Source organism: Hoplias malabaricus, chromosome 13 (assembly GCF_029633855.1).
Source record: "Hoplias malabaricus isolate fHopMal1 chromosome 13, fHopMal1.hap1, whole genome shotgun sequence".
In the NCBI taxonomy this organism is placed as follows: domain Eukaryota; kingdom Metazoa; phylum Chordata; class Actinopteri; order Characiformes; family Erythrinidae; genus Hoplias; species Hoplias malabaricus.
This window is the reverse complement of record NC_089812.1, coordinates 29438851-29459690: the sequence shown is the minus strand read 5'-3', so window position 1 is coordinate 29459690 and position 20840 is coordinate 29438851. Positions and strand designations below refer to the sequence as shown.

At 38.7% G+C, this 20840-nt stretch overlaps 2 protein-coding genes across 2 annotated transcripts; both read left to right on the top strand.

The window, feature by feature from the left end:
* The first annotated feature begins 872 nt into the window (after window positions 1–872).
* On the top strand, window positions 873–9470 carry LOC136665206 (myc-associated zinc finger protein). The gene is made up of 8 exons (XM_066642796.1): window positions 873–1708; window positions 1857–2007; window positions 2438–2811; window positions 3923–4305; window positions 4886–4949; window positions 6566–6737; window positions 7088–7502; window positions 7803–9470. Exons 1-7 carry the CDS (start codon window positions 1676–1678, stop codon window positions 7405–7407), a joined length of 1497 nt encoding a protein of 498 aa, XP_066498893.1. The 5' UTR covers window positions 873–1675; the 3' UTR covers window positions 7408–7502; window positions 7803–9470.
* A 304-nt stretch (window positions 9471–9774) lies between these two features.
* nlk1 (nemo-like kinase, type 1) lies at window positions 9775–19654 on the top strand. Its single transcript, XM_066642814.1, has 11 exons — window positions 9775–10857; window positions 12160–12289; window positions 12720–12775; window positions 12909–13015; window positions 13413–13498; window positions 13593–13802; window positions 14119–14220; window positions 15081–15167; window positions 16046–16244; window positions 16973–17066; window positions 17400–19654. Exons 1-11 carry the CDS (start codon window positions 10547–10549, stop codon window positions 17446–17448), a joined length of 1431 nt encoding a protein of 476 aa, XP_066498911.1. The 5' UTR covers window positions 9775–10546; the 3' UTR covers window positions 17449–19654.
* The last annotated feature ends 1186 nt before the right edge of the window (window positions 19655–20840 follow it).

Below are 20840 nucleotides of genomic sequence, written 5' to 3'. Positions count from 1 at the left end.
CTTTGGGAAAATGAGCACCGAGTTAAGCTGATGGAGAAAAAATATTATACATTTTTAGGACATAGATTGAATGTCATTTCCAATAATTACATGCTTTATTGATTTTTAAATAAAAATACATGCACATAATTTATAGAGAAAACCCCTCTACACTTTTTTAATTTCCCGTTTCTGTTTTTCATTTCCCCAAAAAAAAAACCATAATATGGGATTTTTACATTTTGTTTTGGATGCATTAATCTCATAATACATAACAGTTGTGCACTAGTGTAACTTAATTCTCTCCAAGTGCTCTCTCCATATTAAACACAAATGACTACTTGTATAATAATAATAACAGTAATAATACAGGCATTTTAACAAGGTTATAAAGCTTAATTGTAAATATCTAGTGTAATGCCTTCTCCGAAAGGCAGATGTTACAACTGTAAAGAAGGGAAAAACTGCCTGTTAATAGCACAGATTCAAAAAATTAAACACTTGATAAGCAGAAGACCACAAATATAGGGACACCACTTTTTTAAGCAGTGTGGGCCGTGTGGGTGAGGCGTTACCTTTAAGGACCTGCGACATTTTTTCACCTCCGGGTTTTTTGTTTCCTTTTTTTGTTCCTCCGTCTGAGAGCCCACCCGCCGAGCGCCGAGTGAACGGGTCCTGTGTTTTTATAGATATGTGAAAAGGGAAGATGGTGTTTTAATCTTGGCGTCGTGATTCGGTTGGACATTTTGCGTCGGCCAAAGCTCGCAGGAAGAAGGAGGGGTAGAGAGAGGAGGAGGAGGAGGAAAAAAAGCGTCGGATGGAGGAGGAAAAGACGGAGAGGGGGGAGTTCACTCCAAATCCTGTCCCTTTAAAACAAGGGGGACACGGCGGTGGGGGAGAGAGAGACAGCGGGGCAGAGAAGACGGCTTAAAAAAAGAAAAGGAAGAAAGAGCGAGGGTGGGAGGGAGAGCGCTACAGGAAGGAAGAGAGAGAGGGAGAGGGGTAAAAAAAAAAGAAAAGATGTCATCCTCTCGATTGAAACACCGAGGCGGAGCCATGGACTGCGGCCGGTGAAGCACTTGCCACGCCGGTATGAGGTTTCACGCAACACCGAGGCTTTGCGCCGCGCTCAGGCCCCGATGGAGAATCTCTCATTAACTCAGGCTGTTTCTCCTGCAGCCACCGGGCCCAGCGACCGCTGACTACAAACACAACAAACTACACTCACTCCTCAGCGCAGTGCTCTTTTATTGCTCTTCTTGCATGAACTGCTGACAGCTGTCTCATTTACAAAACCACAATTCCAGCAAAAATACAAAACAAAATATGTATATATAAATATTTATACATCTAATGTCTGAAAGCATGAGAAGTATGACTGTTCTTTTTAACATGCGAAGACTTTGACAGCTGTTTAAATATTTAATATGATCAGTATATCTTTTTCAGCAGATATTTTTCAGTGTCGTCATTTTTAAATGTTTAAAGCCAGTTGCGTTTAAAACTACACAACTTAATTGACGTTTTTGGAGCGTGATGTTTTTGATACGCCGTTGTTTATGTTATTAGTCAGACATTATTCGCATAGCACATAAGTTATTTTATATATCATTGACTGTAAAGGGTCCCTAAAAGGGAGACCTGCTCGTACCTTGTAGTGTGCTATTTTAAATTATCATCATCAGACGCCCTCAAGATGGATGCAGCTTGGAGCAATTTCCTCTTTCAGGTAAGATCAAATGAGTAACACATAATACATTTATAAAAACAGAGTGAACTGTGACCATACTGAACACCGGCATGCCCTCTCTCCAGAAAAGAGGAGGGGAAAGCCACTAAAATTTGTAAATTCCCCCCCACCCACCTTCTCCATACAGACTCCGCCTTCACAGTCACAAAATGAGACAACCCTCCAATCAGATCTTCTGCCAGAGCTCACGGATCCGCCCTCTGACACGCCCGGCGAGTACATAGCCCCGCCTCCTTCTACAGTGGACACAGCAGCGCTGAGTGAGGAGCCGGAGCCAGGTGAGGGAGGGGCTGAAAGGAGGGGAAGAGGGGGCACAGAGAGGTGGGTGTAGGGTGGGAGCACTGGCGTTCACCTTTCATATTTGCTCTTGTCTAAAGTCATTCAATTGTAAAAACAAATAATGTAATATGCATTATAACGCATTATAACATGTGCTGACTTTGGTTATAGTAAGCCAGTCTTATAGGAACTGGCTTGGGCCTTCTTTCATAATATGGGCTTTACAGAGAAGACATTTTAATTGATAACTTTAATATAAACAAAAATGTGGAAAAATAATGAAATGTGGCTTTTGTTAAAGATATATTTATAAATTATACATTTATATGCCTAGAAGTCTTTGTTCTCATTCCTTATCCAATCATTGTTTTATATTTATATCTTATTATATTTTTTCCCCTCCTGTCTCCCTCCTCCTCTTTCTTCCAGTTAAACCGGTAACTCGGCCAGCCCGGCCTGCTCATATCTGCTCCATATGTAATAAGCAGTTTAAGAACAGTTATAACCTGCGGCGTCATCAGTCTGTGCACACAGGCATTAAAATGAAAGATAGAGTAGCCAGAGAAAAAGATGGAGCCAAGATGGCTACGCGAGTGGAGAGGCAGACCATCCCTCTTTCTCTTCTCCATCTCTCTATTCCTGCCACAGTCCCCACAGCTGCAGACCCCATGTCCCTTCCCCAGTCAACCATCACTAGTCAACAGGTGGAGACAGTTGCCGTGTCTATCACTCCAGCAACTGTTGCTATGACAGCACCCCAGCCTCTTCCTGCTGCTGTAGTGGTGACCGGGACAATGGTGCAGGTTGGATTGTTTGTCTTCTATATCTCATTTTGTTTTTGCTTAATTTTTGCTGCATTTTAGTAGTTTCAATTGGACTCCTTCAATTTGTCAGTTTATATTTGTATCTGTACTATTATACAAAATCTACCTGTCATTCAAATGCAGTCCAAGCTGAAACACATCTTTAACATAGGTTTAAATGGGCTGGGCTAAACATGGGCTGGCTGAATATGAATATATATTTAAACATATTATTTTTGGACTAAATACTAGCTAAACTACATCTCATTTATTTATATAAAATAGGAAAATAAAATTTTCTATCTATCTATCGTTACACTTATATAGCGCCTTTCTAGACACCCAAGGATGCTTTACAATCCACACTGCTCAGAACGCTCAATCCACACACACACACTGGTGAGAAGCAGCAGCCAAACGCGCACAGCATACTCTCGACCAGGAACGACCGTCCACCTGGAGGACTGCATCGGGCACTAGGGTTTCACCCAGAACAGAGCGCCAATCCATATCTGGGCGCACACTCATTCACTCACACAAACAGACATTCATTCACATACCACACCCATTCACTCACACACCAGGACAGTTATTAGACAGAAGCCATGTTTTTGGACTGTGGGAGGAAACCCACGCAGACACGGGGAGAACATGGAAACTCCACCCAGATGGGACTTGAACCCAAGATCCCGGCTAAGCCACCGTGCCGCCCTGTTTTAAAGATCTGTAAAAACTGAATTTTATAACTGTCACAGTTACACAGAAAACACTTTGACTTGGAACTTGCTATGCACTGTCTATTTGGCATTGTTTGATTTCATGGACATTTTTGTGTGAGGCATGTTTTTGGCTTAACATCAACCTTATCTGCCAAAACAGAAGCAATGAGTCTGCTTATGAAGATCCATAAATCCAAATATCATGGCATCGTGTCAGCCTTTGTGTAACAAATGACTCATATGTTCACTCAGTCCATAGACTGGACTTTCACAGGCAGTGACACTCAATTGCGTCAAAGAAGACTATTTTCATGAGATTTATTTTTCCTAAGCCAAAAAAAAAAAAAGACAAATGCAACTGAGTTGACTCCTTCTTTCTGAACCTTTTTCAGGCTGCTCCAAACAGTGTGGAGAACCCCAACATTCCTAACACAATCCAAATCTCTATCCCAATTGCAAACCCTCAGCCTATTCCTAGCCCTAATTCCAATCCCATTCCCAGTCCTAACCCCAGCACCAACCCAAGCCCTAACCCTAACCCAAACCCTAACCCGGTACGAAAGAACCATGCCTGTGAGGCGTGTGGCAAGGCATTCCGGGATGTGTACCACCTCAATCGGCACCGGCTGTCACACTCAGATGAGAAGCCGTATTCCTGTCCCATCTGCCAGCAGCGCTTTAAGAGAAAGGACCGAATGAGCTACCATGTCAGGTCGCATCAGGGTGGAGTGGAGAAACCATATGTGTGTCCCCACTGTGCCAAGGGTTTCTCGCGGTGAGTGTAAGATTAAAAAATTCACAAAAATGCCCAAGTTTTCATGTCTATCTCCATCACTATAATAATAAATATTTCACTATATTTACTAACTCCAAACTTTTAGTTACTTGAATCCTGTCCTTTAGATGGTACATTTTACATTTCCATATGTAGCTGTTCATACAGTTTACATGCTTTTTCAATTTTCATACACCTGTTATTGGAGGGAGATTGCTACAGGCCTCCATCATTTTGCCTGCAGTAAGAGCTTAAAACGTCATTATACTGAAAGCAAGTGAGAGATGCCCTGATTGCTAATTTCAGCTTGAAAATGGGTCAATGTGACAAATGGCCTCTATACTGTATTCATCTCTTCATGCTGTGTATGACTTATATGTAGACACACTTCCATCACACGCAGACACAGATTGATACACTCATTTAGAGGTCAAATTTTTTGCTATATTGGTTACATGTGTAATGCATGGGTAAATGTGTACAAAGTGCCCCCCAACACAAAACCTCTAAAATGTAGGGAGTTTTAGTACAGTGTAGTGGTGCATTGTCTAATGGGTTAATCCCTCTCTGTCCTTTCCAGACCGGACCATCTTAACAGTCATGTACGGCAGGTTCATTCCACAGAGAGACCTTTCAAATGTCCGGTAATACCAGCTTATCTATCTCTCTGTCTTTCTCTTTCTCCTTTTTTAACTTTAATCTTTAAAACTCTTCATTTCTTCCAATTGCATTCCAATGGAATACTTAAATACTTAAATACTTAAATGAAAGTACATAACATATGATGTCTCTATAAAGTGCTTTAGCCAGATACCTTAGTTTGGCCCAGGATTCTCAGGAGGGTTACTGCATCAATGGATTGGAGGTATCCACATTTCTCATACCGTGTCAAAATATTAACAGGTTATATCATATTACCATGAAGTGTGAGTTGGGGGAGGTGCTCTGTCAGACTGCGTGAGCCTCATATCTGCGAGTGTGGGTTGAGTGAAGTGTTTTCGGGATTCTGCAGTTTGGCTTAGCACAGTCCAACAGTGCACACCGACAGATGTATTGACGATAAACAATCATTTTTGAGAGAGCAAATGTGAGCGACTGGTGCTGGAGGTACAATAAAGTTCAAAAATAATTGTAATAACATGTTTAGTACACTGTTTAGAAGCGTAGCTGGCCAGCTAATAGGTACTTGTTAGCTCACTATAACACATTCCAGATATCCAGCAAACTGAGGCTCACACATATTAAAAAGCATAAAGCCACATACCTGTGAACATGAAGTTGAGTGAAGTGTCTTTTGAGTATTTTATCTGTTTTCAGCTTCCTTCCACTCTCTTTTATCCCAAACTTAGTGCTAAACTCACAACTGCTGTGGGCTACTGAGCTTGTTTTTTTTTCCCCATCTGGTTTCAGAGTATATCACCAATCAGTAAGCCCCCACAGAGACCCCTCACTGTGGCTCTCTTTAATGCACATTAACTCATTGGCCTTATTAAGATGCAGAAAAGAAATTTGACACACCACAAATACATCATAAATACCAACCTCATTTTGAGACACGTCCACATTTTAAATACAGTGGAACCTCTACCTACGAACTTGAGCCGTTCCGTGACCCGGTTCGTAAGTAGAAAAGTTAGTTTCTTGAGTCAATTTTCCCCATTTACAATAATGGTAAAGCAATTAATGTGTTCCAGCCCCCACCCCGAAATTCACCCTTTTTGCACTGATATATGTTTACAAAAAAAAAAAAAAGTTTCAATTCGGGTGAATGTGGAGAGACGAAGCGTAGATACGGCTTAACTTACCACGAATTTCAATGTCTGCTATTTGCACTAATGTCTGGGCGCGCTGGCAGACTCGCCTATTGGGGTCAGTGGCCATTTCCAGCCGCCGGCTCGGGTTCGTTTCTAGGGTGGAGGCAAAAAATATTCAAATGCCCAGTTCGTATCTTGGAAAGTTCGTTAGTATAGGCGTTCGTTAGTAGAGGTTCTACTGTACCATGGTATATGATATTAAACTTATACCGCCCAACACTGTTTCCTGGTTTCAAAATGTAAATTAGTTTTTGATTAAACGTGATACTCTATACTCAAGGAACAGCCTCTTTATATTCCGGGTTTATGTATATTTAATTAAATCTAGAACAAAATATTTCTGGTAGAGAATTTGAGTCAATAAGTCATATGTAATTGAGTTATAGCTGTGCTAAGTACGTTTAAGTATGGTTATATTTTAACACACACGCTGTTACCTCCTGCAGACATGTGAGTCTGCATTTGCAACTAAGGACCGGCTGCGAGCTCATATGATCAGACATGAAGACAAAGTTCCTTGCCACATTTGTGGCAAACTGCTTTCTCCTGCTTACATCACTGATCACATGAGGGTTCACAACCAATCCCAGCATCATGTTTGTCACCTGTGCAACCGCAGTGAGTTTCCACCCCAATTTAATTGCTTTTCTGTGCTTTCGCTGCTTACATTCTATAAATGATTTCCACATCATTATTTATATATATATATATTTAAGGGAGGACATCTGCTTTTAATTCACCACAAATACATGGATTACATTGTTAATGATATGCAGTATCTTGTATCATTTATTCTTTTGAAAAATACTAAATGAAAAAAAATTAGATCAAACTAATACATAAATGTTAATAAAGACAGTTTAGTAGTGATAATAAGAACCTTTCTAAGGAGAAATTTACAGGCTTAAGGTTGTGCATGTGCCAAGCGAATTACCACATTTATAAATTATGGGTCTTCTCACTTTCAGGTTTCACCACTCTGACATACCTGCGTGTCCATGCTCAGAAGCACCACGGGCAGGAATGGAAGGAGAGCAGCGTGGGCCGTGGCACAGGGCCTGGTGGTGTGTTATTGTGCCAACTCTGTGGAGTTCACTGTAAGACCCCCACCCAGCTTCAGGGCCACATGGCCACACATGCCAACCAGACAGACCCCGCTGTGTCGAGTCCTATCAGCAGTACGTCAGGGGCTACGGTCTCCACCGCAACTCCTGTCTCCAGTACTCCAACCACTGTGGGACTGCTAGTAACGGACTGCTCCAGCATCGCTCCACAGAGCCACAGCTAGCCCCAGGCTGCTGGGACAGGGATGGGGATGGGAAGGGGCTTTTTATAGAAGAGTTAAAAATTTAAAAGGCAAGCAGAATACCTGAATAGAAAGAGGTAATGTCTATTTGCATTGTTTTTTTGTGTGTGTGTCTGTTATTTGGAAATGTAATATTTCAGCAGTCTGGTATTTACTGAGTGGTTCGTTCTTGATATTATTTTTAGTCTACAATACTGCAAAAGATTTCTCTCTATACACCACATTGTCAGGTTTATTTTAGTAACAGTGGCAGCGAGCAGCATGTTTATTAAATATCTCATAGCCTGACATAGTTATGGATTTGTAAATTGTTGTAATATTTAATTTTTATTAATGCAACTCAGCAAATTAAATTATTTTTAATCTCTCTCCAATAGGATATATTGAAGAAACAAATGGGAAAGTTAAAGAAAAACTCTGTCCTATTCCCCCTTTCCTGCCACCTCATAGCCTGTAAGCAGTCTCCAATGAGTTTTTATCAAAAAGCCTGAAAGTTTTTCAAGAAATCATCCACTCATTTCAGCAGCTTACAGACTTCCCATTAGTCCTGTTGGAGCCAATCTACTGACTGTTCCATGAAGAACAAATGGACTGCTGTGCTGTGTTGAGATATCACCTCATTACGTCAGTCACGTCCCAATGGAGATGTCCCAATGAAATTAAGGCTGTTAGGTGTTGTCCCATTTTATTATAACATGTCTCTAGTGATTAAAAGAACTTAGTGTTGAGGCTAATTATGATCTTTAGATATTTAGCTGTTCCACCAGTCTTAACTGCCTTCAGTATTTGAACAAAAGTACTACAATTATTTTTACATTGTCCTTATTGTCAATATTTCAGCATATATTTAAGCTGCCTCCATGACGGAAATCTGTGTGATAGGTGATCAAATGCTGTACCATTAATTGTCATAAATTACTGATGCCTGTAAAAGGTTAATTCAAAGTGAAATGTGCAACAAGACATTACTTGTATTGTTTCTCATACATATTGATTCAAGGGACTATTGTTGAATATTTTTAAGGATTTTCATTGATGTTGATTTGGTCCTGACCCAGGATGTGTTTAAGGGACTACATATTTCTCTTTGACCATGTTTGTGTTGAAGCTTGTTAAACGCCAATCTATGTTGCTGTCGCTGTAATGATATCTAATGAATCAATGTATAAACAACCAAAATGCACTTAATTACACTTACTTAAACTGTGTGCTACGCCCTTCACTTACGTGCTGAAGTGAACCGAGAAAGGGTGAGCCATTGTGGGTTTAGACTGTTTTTATGCATGACATTTGCCATATAATTAGATGTAAAATAATCAAATACAAAAAAACACGCATTGATAGAAATGGGTAGTGAACGGTTAAACGTCGATTCCTGTCTTGTTTACGCCAGTGGCCCTACCCTCCCCCATCCTCCTGTTCACTTCGTATTAAGATTGTTCGATACCACCAACTTTGGAGCCGACTCTGATTCTGATTCAACGTAACAGGAATCGATACATTCAAGTTCCAAGAGTCTATTCCACACATCTATTCCAAAAATCAAGAGAGTGTGTAAAAATCAGAAAAGTGTATTATCGGGCCATTCCATAACACAAGATTTCTCAGTTTGCCAACAAACTATTAAGCCCAAAGTTGAGGACTGTCAGATAGGAAATGTCCCTCAACCCTTTCGCTATTGGACCTGCTTGATTTGGGCTTAAGTTATCTGGCTAAACTTAGAAATCATGCTTTGCAAGGAAAATAGGGGAGTTAATTCTAGCTAATATTTGCACTTTACATTTTTTTTTGGCTGTAGCTGAATCCAGCTCACCCTTGGACAACTATATTAGATAGGAGTAAATATGTTGGTTATTATGGTTATATGGTGTTTGATTTAAAGATATTTATTTCGTACATAATTTAAATTTTATTTGTTTTCGTTTCTGTCAAAAGTAAAATACAACTGGACTACTGATGTGTGGAGGAAAAGTGTAGTATTAAGTATATTTAATGTAGAGTTATTGCTAGCTAAATTAACTGAGTTTATTACATTGCACAAAATTAGGGTAAAGCTATTAATCCTTTTTCTGTTAGATTTTGCCCCCACGCTATTTAGAGTACAAAAAAATCAAAGTGTTGTGGTACGATGTCTTTTTCAGGTACTATATATTAAATAAAGAAAAATCGTGACTGTGAGCCTAGGCTTGGAGTCGTAGAATCGAGTCCCAAGTTTCGGGAGTCGACACTCAATTCCTGAATATTTTGAATTGAGTTTTTTTCCCTCTTGGAATCGACTCCCAGCCCTGCCTTTACACTCCGTATCCATCCCGCAACTCCTCCTTCTGCCACAGTTTCAAACAGCTGATTTTAGAAAAGAAGGCTTTAGCGGCACGAAGGGAAAGTACTGCGACGGAGATGGAACCCACAGCGAAATATTAGACATGATTTATAACTAATATAAAACTGCAAAACCAAGTCGAAATGCAAGGCTTCGTGTAGCCATATGGACAATCTAAAATATAGGTTACTAACATCAGTCTGCCGCTTCGCTTCTTTATCGCGGAGCGAGTGTGTAGTGCCGAGACCGCAGCTAGCCGGCTATCGTTAGCTAGCAAACAATGATGAGAGCAGTATGAAGCGACTCCCGGGCAAGTGAACCGTCTCAGTTTTTGTACAATGAGCCAAAATGTGTTCACTTCGGTGTGTTTTAAAAAGATAATCGTGAGTTTTAGACGTTTCTGAATCCGTAACGTTTCGGTCGTTGTTGCCTTGTCGCTCGGCGCTGAGATTAACGTTAGCGGAATGGCTTCTGTTATTTTGGGCTAAACTGCTTTTGAGACCGAACCATGTTTCTGTGTGGTTAATTTATTTTGTTAATTTACTTCAGGATACAGCGGAACACACCGCTGGGTTATTTACAGCGTTTGAGTAAAGTCAAAGCTACCTCAACAAACCAGTTATCTCCTCAGACTAAAATTTAGTGTGGCCAAAACTTAGAAGGATTCATTTATTTATCAGCGTTTGTCGAGCTCGATTATTAACGTGCGTTTTAACGTACGTTTGCGGTTTTTAATGGGATTACTAAGCAGATCGACCCCACGACGAATGGTCTTTTATTCTTTTGGCTTGCTCTGATAGAATGGCCTTCCATGGGTCGGCTCGACCAGCGGTGTGTGGAAACGTTAACCTGTTCCCTGGATCGGAGTTAGGCCACAAATATTTCTGTGTGAACAGCTCGACTGGCTCTACCTCAAGTGGCCTGAGCGCGACCCCAGCAGCCCCCGAGCAGCCCGCAGGAGCTCCGCGACACCCGGCGTCTCTCAGTGGTAGGAATACAGGCGGAGGGGCCGCGGTGCCGCAGCCCCACACTGACCCGGCCAGCGAGGTCCCGAGCCCCGCAGAGATGGAGCCGGACCGACCGATCGGTTACGGGGCCTTCGGCGTTGTGTGGTGAGTACGCTTATGTTAGGTTTTCACGTATTTTATGTTTTATCCTGAAATGTTTACCATTTAATGATCCACAAGCCGAATACAGGATCATTTCCAAATTCTCATTTTCCCGTAAACACAAACAAGATATAAACCGTGCTTTAAATTCTTCCCCAGATTAATGAGTTATATTCTAACTGGCAGTCTTCATTCAGACCGCGATACACGACGAAACACTCACATTAAATTACCTCTTGGTCATCGATTAAAGCATTTAAACTGAACGGCAAAAAATCCGTTCAGTGTAATTATATTTTAGAAGATATTTCCAAGAAATAAACACATGTTGCTATAAAAGTGGCTTAGTCGTAACTTTACACCTTTACCTTCATTCATATTCAAACAGCCTATGCCTATCTCCACCCACATGCAGCTCAAAAGGTCTGCCCTGCGAGTTCACAGGACTGGTTCTTTAGGTTTATGATGTAAGAAACCCTGGCTGTCTGAATTATTGTATTTCAAAGCAGAAATGCCCAGCCATGCTCTTGACAGATTAACATACTTTTTATGTCTTTTGGCATTAAAAAAAACACCACAAGGAAATGTTAACGAGTAAAAAATAAATAAATATCTGGATTGGGTCTGTATCTTCTGTTTGTTTGGTGTAATGATTTAATCATGTTTATCACACAATCACAATGTGAAAATGCAGTTTTCATAAGAGTTGAAATTCAAATTATTCTCAATATTATTATGAACAATATTTTAACATGTTTTAAATAATGGCTTTGAGATAATATATAACAGAGGCAACCAAATGTTGAGAAGATTACCTGACAGCAACTACTAAATGAGAGTCAGGTGCTCTACATCCAGCCTTCAAGATGAAACTAAGATCATCTAGGTATTTTTAGTTATAGAGTCAGCATCAGACATTTATTTATAGAAATGAAATACAATTTTCATTGTAATCAGAAATACTGGTCCGAAAAAGTATGTATTTGCTTAGCTCCGGGGTTCTGGGATTGTAGGTTCAAGCCCTGATTTGGCAGAATATGAGGATTTTGCTTTGTTCTTCCTGTGTTTGCAAGGATGTTCTCCATGTAAAAGTGTCCATATTTGTGAGTAAATGTTAGTGAGTGTTGCCCTGTCTAGGTTGTGTTCTTGCTTTGGGCCCAGTAACTCTGGGTAGGTTCCATGCCCACAGTGATGCTGAACTGGAAAATCAGTTACAGATAAGAAAGGGTTATTTGTGTGAGTGCAGCATTGTATAATATGCTTCGATATTTGGCTTTCATTAACAGTAATGTGTACTTTTCACAGGTCAGTGACAGACCCTCGTGATGGGCGGAAGGTGGCCCTGAAGAAGATGCCAAATGTCTTCCAGAACTTGGTCTCCTGTAAACGAGTCTTCAGGGAGCTGCGGATGCTGTGCTTCTTCAAACATGACAATGTAAGTACAGTAGTTGTGACAAGAATATGGATGGATGGATGTGTGAATGTGCCTGAGTCACAACTTTCTTCATATAGTGGGCAAAACACATTTATTTCCGGTTCATGTTTACTACTCTCCAGTTCCTCGCTGATAGCAAGCACTACCACCATCACCATGCAACATGTTTTTTGAGATGTGAAACCAGTCACCACATCACTTTAACCTGCCCCTAATGAAAGACACGGGACAGCTTAGCACCTGTGTCTCAGATTAGCAGAAGGGCCAATTTATCTCTCTTTAGATGGCTGAAATATCACTGGGGAGCCAACTGCTTTATTATAAAGACAGTATATATAATACGAGGCCAATGTAGAATATGAGTTTGGTTGTTTACTTAGTAACACATTTTACTGGATGTGTTGATGTGTTTTGACATTTGTATTTGCAGGTTTTATCTGCTCTGGACATTCTCCAGCCTCCACAAATTGACTGCTTTGAAGAGATGTATCCTTTACTCATTAAGCATCTATAGTAATCTAAAGGTTTCACTTTAAGCTAGTGTGTTCATTTATTGTTGCAATATATCTGTGTGCATAGGACAATGCATACAATTTCTTTAACATTTATCGTGCCCTAGATATGTAATCACTGAGCTGATGCAGAGTGACCTGCACAAAGTCATAGTGTCACCTCAGCCTCTCACCACGGACCACATTAAAGTGTTCCTCTATCAGATACTCAGGGGTGAGTGAGAATGGAACTTTCAAATTTTTAATTTTTCTTTTTACTATAATAAATATGTTATATATACATAATACATATGTAATACAAACAATTTAAATTTGTAAATACCATCATTAATTGCATGTCATTGGTAGGGACTGTTTTTCACAATAAATAAAGGGTGAACTTTCTGTTGCTGAAGAGTTAAGCTAAGAAAAAAATGTACATTTGATAGACATTTTAAATGATGTGACGTGAACTTTTGAGTGGTAGTGTATGTTGAGATATTTATTAAGAGGAGGTCATAGGAAGAGCTGATTTATATGATAATTTTTCTTGTTTCAGTAAATGTTTTAGACAATGTAAAATATCAAGTAAGTTAAGCTTATGAGGTATGTAATTAATTTCCTCTTCTTAGGCTTGAAATACCTGCACTCTGCTGGTATTCTACACAGAGACATTAAACCAGGGAACCTGCTGGTCAACAGCAACTGCCTCCTCAAGGTTCATTTTGTTTCATTAACACAGAGTTGATTATTGCGTTATATTTTACAATCTATTTCTCAGTTTCCTTTTCTCCTGTATTCCATTTGATTAGATTTGCGACTTTGGTTTAGCCCGAGTAGAAGAGCCTGACCCCTCCCGTCACATGACCCAGGAAGTTGTGACGCAATACTACAGGGCCCCGGAGGTTCTGATGGGGTCACGGCATTACGGCCCGGCTATAGACGTTTGGTCTGTGGGTTGTATCTTTGCTGAGCTGCTGGGCCGTCGCATCCTCTTCCAGGCCCAAAGCCCTATCCAACAGGTAGTGACTTCAAGCTGCACTGTGCGTTGTGGACATATGTGCACATAATCAAAAATATGATTTGTCTTTTGACTTATGATGGTTATTGTTCTAAATATTGTGCCAATTATTATTAATAAAAATAAGATCCATGTTATTAAGTGCTCTAGTTTTGCCTAATGTAGTATTTCAAAGAGGGCCCCTGGGAAAATACTACATTTATAAGTAATTTGAAGGAGCAAATGTTAATTTATTTTATGGGTTTTATTTATGCGGCATCCGCTACAATGTTTCTGTTTCCCAGCCCCATGCCTATTACTTTTCTGTGTGTCTGTAGCTGGATCTGATAACCGATCTTTTGGGCACTCCTCCACTCTCTGCCATGGCATCTGCATGTGAGGGCGCTCGAGCACACATCCTGAGAGGACCTCACAAGCCGGTAATATGTTCTACTTTTAGTAATCTACTATGCATTATTGTTTTATATTCCTGTTATGCTGTTACCTAGGCCACAAAAGGACTGTATGCCACTGTAAGTACACTGTTGTAATGCTTTTGCCTTTAATTAGATTGGGAATTCTTTCACAGCTAAGAGTTTTTGTGCTAGGGCAGTGCTTTAACCTGAGCAGTAAATTATGTAGATGCTCCTGTCTATGCTCATGCTGGTAGTATAAAAAATTAAGATTGTAGGATGTGTGAGGGGAATGAAAGTGGCCAGAAATGACCTTTTTCTCTGGAACATTTTTAAAATTGTTAAAAGATTAATTAAGGTTTAGTTTTTATAATCAGCCTATTTTTAGATATTTTCTTTTACAAATTATGTGTATAAACCAACATTACTTTCTTTTTATCTTATTACTTAGGTACACTGTGAATCTTTCCCTTTGACACATTTATCCCCAGCTAAACGAAATATTGAACAACCGCTGTATCCCTATATTAGTACTTGAAGTTTCTAAAGCAAGACTTTCTGATTCTAAGAATAGAAAATGCGTTCTAATGATGAATCCTGAGTTTGAGAGGAACATTTCGATAACCTCTTTAAGTGTTACTGTGTCGTTATACATTACTATATATACAATTAATATTATATATTCTTTAGCTGCCCCCTAAATGAGTGCAGACCACTGATAGATTTTGCTTTTAAAATAATTTTTCAGACACACAAGCTTTTGAATGAGCTAAGAAGAACTTGGCAGCTCAGTAACTTTAATTCAGCTTCTTGGGAAATGCTCAGTGGCTTGTTATTTGCTAACAACATCAATTTTTTGTCTCCTTTTCTGTCATTCCCTTTGATAGCCATCGCTCTCGGTTCTGTACATGCTGTCAGACTCAGCTACCCACGAGGCTGTTCATCTTCTGTGCCGCATGCTAGTTTTCGATCCAGTGAGTATACAAACTCGTGCACCTCTCATTATCACCAGTTTCTATTCCAGCAGCATTCTTCTTTTGTGAGTCATAGGTTCTTGTGCAAAATATTGACTTCAAAGCCATCAGCATCAATACCAGAGTTTGACTTTATACTAATTGCATCTAAAATCTTCAAGAAAGGCTGCAAATATTAGAAATCAAACGTTTTGCTTGTTAAACAGGGTTAATACACACAGTTCGTATAGTGTAGTAAAATGTCAGTTAAAAGATGTTATTTACTTTGTCTATGAAAAATATAGAAGGGTAGTGTTGGTTTTTTGATCAAAAAATGTGCACATGCTGAATTTTTTTTTTTTTTGAAGCTAGATTGACTGATGGCTGAATTATTATTATTATTTTTAGATTTTTATTTGCCCTAGCGGCTCACACTGTGATGAATTCATGAAAAGCACTAACAGTAAATTTCCGTTACATTCAGCTGAAATTATTTTGACTTTAATGAGCCTTAATTATAGTTTAATTTTCTGAAGGAAAAATAATTTGACCGTTTTAAATATCTGAATTTATGTGCTACATAAAAAATTTGGCTATTTAGCTCAGTGAGTCATGCATTATACATAATTATACTGTGATAATTCACACAACACAGTGCACTTATCTGGATGTTATTTACCTCTGATAAAATAAGTATTAAAACGTTTAATAATTTTAAATTTGCATCTCTACTGAATGTGTTTGAGTTCAAGTTTTGTCCAGTTACAGCTTGGTTACACGAAAACTGTTGTGAAACTGCAAATTTGGAGACATTGAAAATGTTACTCTGATTCTTTGAGTTTAAAATGTTTAAAATTAATAGATTGATTGAGTATAAAATGTGTGTTTTGTGCTCACAGGCCAAGAGGATTTCGGGCAGTGATGCTCTCTCTCACCCGTACTTGGATGAAGGACGTTTGAGGTACCACACCTGCATGTGTCAGTGCTGTTTCTCAGTGCCCAGCGGCAGGGTATACACCAGAGACTTTGAACCTCCTGCTGAACGATCATTTAGCCACAGCTATGAAGAAAGCATGCTCTCAGTCTGGCAGGGCAAAGGTAACTGGTCTCCTTCCTATCGTTTTGTTTTATTGATTTGACTTGTCATCTTTATCTTGAGCCTACAGGCTAAGATATGGAAATGAAAGCATTAAAAAAGGCTTTGAAAAATGGTACAAACTTGAATCTGTGTCTTCTTAATACTCTTGAACATTTATTTAACTAACAAATGCACAATTCAAATGCATTCACAGAGTTGTGTTTTATTGCATTTTACATAATGTTCCTACTTCTCTGGAAATGGAATTTGTACCCTAAAACTTGACCAGTTTAAAGGTGATACTAAACATTGGAATGTGAAAATCATGAACGAAAAAAGTCATTCTTTTAAAATGGCACCTCAGTAAGTCAGCCTTGTCTAGTGCAACCTTTAATGTGCACATTTGCTTTTCGTAGGTAAATATTCCAATGAAGTGATGTACAGTTTTTTTGTGTAAATAGGTAGAATATGACTCATTCTTTTTAGCTAAGAAGCTTTGTGCTTGTTTGTATAAGTTCACTGTCCTCAATCTGACAATGTACGTAAGCTTTGCATCTGGACAGGAGTGAGGGCACAGACAACTCTGCCTTATTTTCAATTTGGATTGTGGTCCCCATTTCAAATGCTCACTGTCGGTTTTACAGATTGCTCCTTTACTTTAATACATGGATATCACAGTATATGCAAGGGATCCTTGCAGGTGTGATGTGGCTTTGAAGAATGTCTTTTCTCTTAATGTTTCTGTCAGAGCTCATCCATCGTTTCATCACAGAGCACCAGCAAGGCAAACGAGTGCCCTTGTGCATTAACCCCCAGAGTGCGGCCTTCAAAACCTTCATCAGGTGATAAAGAATTATTTTACTAGTATTATTGACAATATATTCATTTTGCATTGTTTTTTTTTGATAGTTCATTAAAGTCATACATTCAAACACAGTAGCTATAAATACAAATTGATATGAACTTTTTTGCTCAGCCATAGACTCAAATATAACATAATAAAGGTGACATTTGTACAGCTTCTAATGTTTATGCCCTTGACTTAATTTACATATGGTTTGAGTGTATATACCAGGGGACATTTCTCCTCCTTATTATAGACATTTACATTAGCATCCTCATGTTGCCTGGCTGCTCATTTGGCTGTCTCTTTATATTCTCTCTCCTTTATTCAGATCCACTGCTTGGCATTCCTCAAAAGTGTCCCGTAAAGAGGAAAGATGAGATGAAGAATGTGGGTAAAATAGTTAATCATAGGGGATTGTGCTTGAGATGACCTCCAATAGCATTTGTATCTTGCTGTATGTGGATGTGAACGTCTGGGTTTGGTGATGGAGTGAGAACAACACAAGATCCTTACATCATCATGTAGGGGAAAAAACAGATAAAGAACTTCAGGATCCGGTTTTGAAGACAACATTTCCAAATGAAAATTGTAATATGCTGCTGAGAACACTTTTATACTAAGGATTAAGAAAATACTGAATTTGTTAAGGAAAAAAAAAGCTTTTCATGGATTGAACACTAAAAGAATTCTAATGACGAAATGTTTGTTTTAAATAATGTACAATACCAATATCTGGGGATATAAGGTTTTAGTCATTTGTGGGGTTCAACTGCCGTTCAGAAACTTCACTGTTCCTTTTTTTTTTTCTCTGTGAAAGTCTTTTGTTGTTACTGTGTTCCATGGAGCATTTCTAAACTGTTCTTGGGTAAGTAGTTCATGTTCCTCTCACAACCCTGCTTCACTTTAGTTGTTCTTTAAGCTTGTTAGGCCAATATTTTATAATATTGTATAGTTTCTACTTTGTGTTACTCAGTGAAATACATACTTTTTCTGTTTTATTTTATGCTCTACTGAACTGTAGTTGCTTTTATAATAGACATGCCATCATTTTTACCTGACCTTGCCACTCAACTGTTAGTTAAGGATGCTGTTGGAGTACTTGAGGAAAACTCCATCCTAAAAGCACATCTTTGTAAGTGTAGTGCTTTTTTCTTGGATGTGTCCCCTCAACATCTGTGTAAGGAACTGTGTAGTTGACTTGACTGCAGTGAGACTTCTTCAAAGAATCTTTGTTTTTTTTGCATATTTTTAATTTAATGGTATTGTTAATTGTACTGTTGATTTTGCCAGATTATCAGTCTGTAGTAGACTGTTTTATTGGGAATTGAGTCACAGTCTTGTGTAAGACTGGTGTATTTGTGTGTGGGTGTGTTACTAGTTTTCTTGAGGAATCAAGGTTGGTTGAAAAAGACACAAGTAAAGGAGTTTTTGTTCATGTGTGAATTATGTTTAGGAGAAATGCAGTGTTGTGCTGTTCACATTATCATTACCTCAGTAGATCCACTGTGCACTGATTTATGAGTGCGTGTAGACTAATCCCAACTATTAACCATGTACTGTACAGGGGTCTGTGCTAATATTTACATTTGCAGAGTCACACCACTGAACCACTACCATCCCCAATCTCTCTCTCCCCCCCGTTTCTCTCTCTCTCTCTCCCCCTGTTTCTCTTTCTCTCTCTTTCTAGTGGCTGATGGTCTTGTCTCAGATCGCTTATGGAGGAAAATGCTGCTTATTCATATGATTAATGTTATTTTCATTTCACATTATTCACCTAATTAGCCTTGAGCTCAGGTTTCATGTCACAGACTAGACTGTAAAACACGCAGAGACCCTCAACCGGGCCTGGCTGCACCCCTGCAGCCGAATCCTGGTGCTCTTTGCAAGAAGTGCTCTAAAAGCTTGACTCTGTAGTGCATACTGGCCACCACTAAGTGGCGATAAGTACAGGATTGCACAGAGCACTAGTGGACTGCTCTTCAAGAATATCCCCTCGAATGCATCTGCATGTGTACATTTGCTTTGGGATTTTCAGTTGCAGTAATTAAGGAATTAAAAAAAAAAAAAAAAAAACAGAAAAGAAACCAACAACCCGACTTGGTGATGTTATTTAATTTGATTATAGGAAAAAAGTTTCCTTATGTTTGTCTGTGTATTGTGACCAATTTTACGATTTTGTTTCCCTTTTGTTTTCATTTCTTAAGATTATGCTGTTGTGTTGGTAGAAGAACTAGCAATGTAGTGACATGAAGAGAAATGTTGAGTCAGATTTTCTTGTACTGACTACAGAGTGAAGAAATTTAAGGTGAGATTTGCATTAGTCATGAAATCATAGAACTTAGACATTTGATGATGAAAACACAATACTTGATATTTTGTGTTAATGTCTATGGTGACATCAAGAACTTGTTTTAAAAGATGGTTGGTGATTATTTGTTTTTATTTTCATTTTTTTTTGTCATTGCATTTAAATGAAAATGTTTTCCTTTTTTTTCCTTTGGACATTTGTGTTCACAACAAATACTTGAAATTTTTAAGAAAAAAGGTTGGCTTAGGGTGAACTAGTCAATAAAGATATAGACACTGGAGACAATGTGCCTTGTCAGCTGAATGGTCAGTCTTTCTTTGTGTTGTTTTCTAATGGGTTTATCAGAGTTCTAGTGAGGACATGATTATTTAGGAGAGTGGTATACATAGTCCAAACTTAGACCTTTTAACCTGCTACCTCAAAAACTAGAGACATTGATTACCAAAACCACTGTCTGTGAACAAGATTCTTGTCTACGTCCACAAATGCAAGTTAGAACCCTACAAGGCAAAGAAGATACCATATGTAAAGAGGATCCAGAAACTCCACAACATTGTCTGGGCATGACCTCATTTAAGATTTTTTAAATATGTAGACCTGTGGTCTGACAAATCCAAATTTTTTTATTATTTTGAAAACAATAGATGTTTTTTTCCATGTCCTCTGGGCTAAAGAGAGCAACCCTCTGGCTTGTTATAAGTGCACAGTTCAGAAGCCAACATCTATGAGGGTATGTAAGTGCATAAATGCACATGGCATAGATAACTGATCTGTGAAGGCACTGTTAATGCTGAATGATATGTACAAGTTTTGGAGCAACATGCTGCCAGTGTGGATTTTACAATGCCAATCCGCATTCTGCATGAACTACAAAATCACTGTCTTGTAAAAATTTGAAATGGAAAACGAAAAAAACTTAAGCAGCTTAAATCCTATCAAACAAGAAAGGGAAAATATTTCATTTTCATAACAGTAACACACTCAAAATTGGTTCATAGGTGCAGAATAGAGTAATTTTGCTATTTAGAATCGGTGCCTGAATACTTGTGTTTTATAAATAGACACCACATTGTTCTGATAAGGAATGACCTGTCATTGACTAATTTACTCAGCATCTTATCAGCTGCAGGTTAAAACTCTTTAGTAAAAAGACAAATACCTGATAATCCCGTCAGATTATTCAGTGATTCTGAATCTTCTAACTACAGCAAATTTGTTTCAGGATAAGATAATGTACATAAAGATGCCCCGTCATTAAGTTTCTCATAAACAGTCTAATCTTTCTTTTTGTTAATGATTAATTTAATTGACTTATGTATGTGTCCTCAGAATGTCCTGACAAATGATCAAAAATATTAGTTAATCCCTATGTTAAAATTCCTGAAATTAAAATTTAATGTGAAATAAAATTCAATAGCAATAAAATTAGACTAAATAGGTAATTCTCCTAAAATAAGTTCC

Excerpts from the sequence above, each read along its gene's own strand:
- LOC136665206 (XM_066642796.1), top strand. The coding sequence starts at position 1,676 with ATGGATGCAGCTTGGAGCAATTTCCTCTTTCAG. Across the intron at positions 1,709-1,856 it reads GGAGCAATTTCCTCTTTCAG|ACTCCGCCTTCACAGTCACA; the intron begins GTAAGATCAAAT and ends TTCTCCATACAG. Across the intron at positions 4,306-4,885 it reads TGTGCCAAGGGTTTCTCGCG|ACCGGACCATCTTAACAGTC; the intron begins GTGAGTGTAAGA and ends TGTCCTTTCCAG.
- nlk1 (XM_066642814.1), top strand. The coding sequence starts at position 10,547 with ATGGCCTTCCATGGGTCGGCTCGACCAGCGGTGTGTGGAAACGTTAAC. Across the intron at positions 10,858-12,159 it reads GGGGCCTTCGGCGTTGTGTG|GTCAGTGACAGACCCTCGTG; the intron begins GTGAGTACGCTT and ends TACTTTTCACAG. Across the intron at positions 12,776-12,908 it reads ATTGACTGCTTTGAAGAGAT|ATATGTAATCACTGAGCTGA; the intron begins GTATCCTTTACT and ends ATCGTGCCCTAG.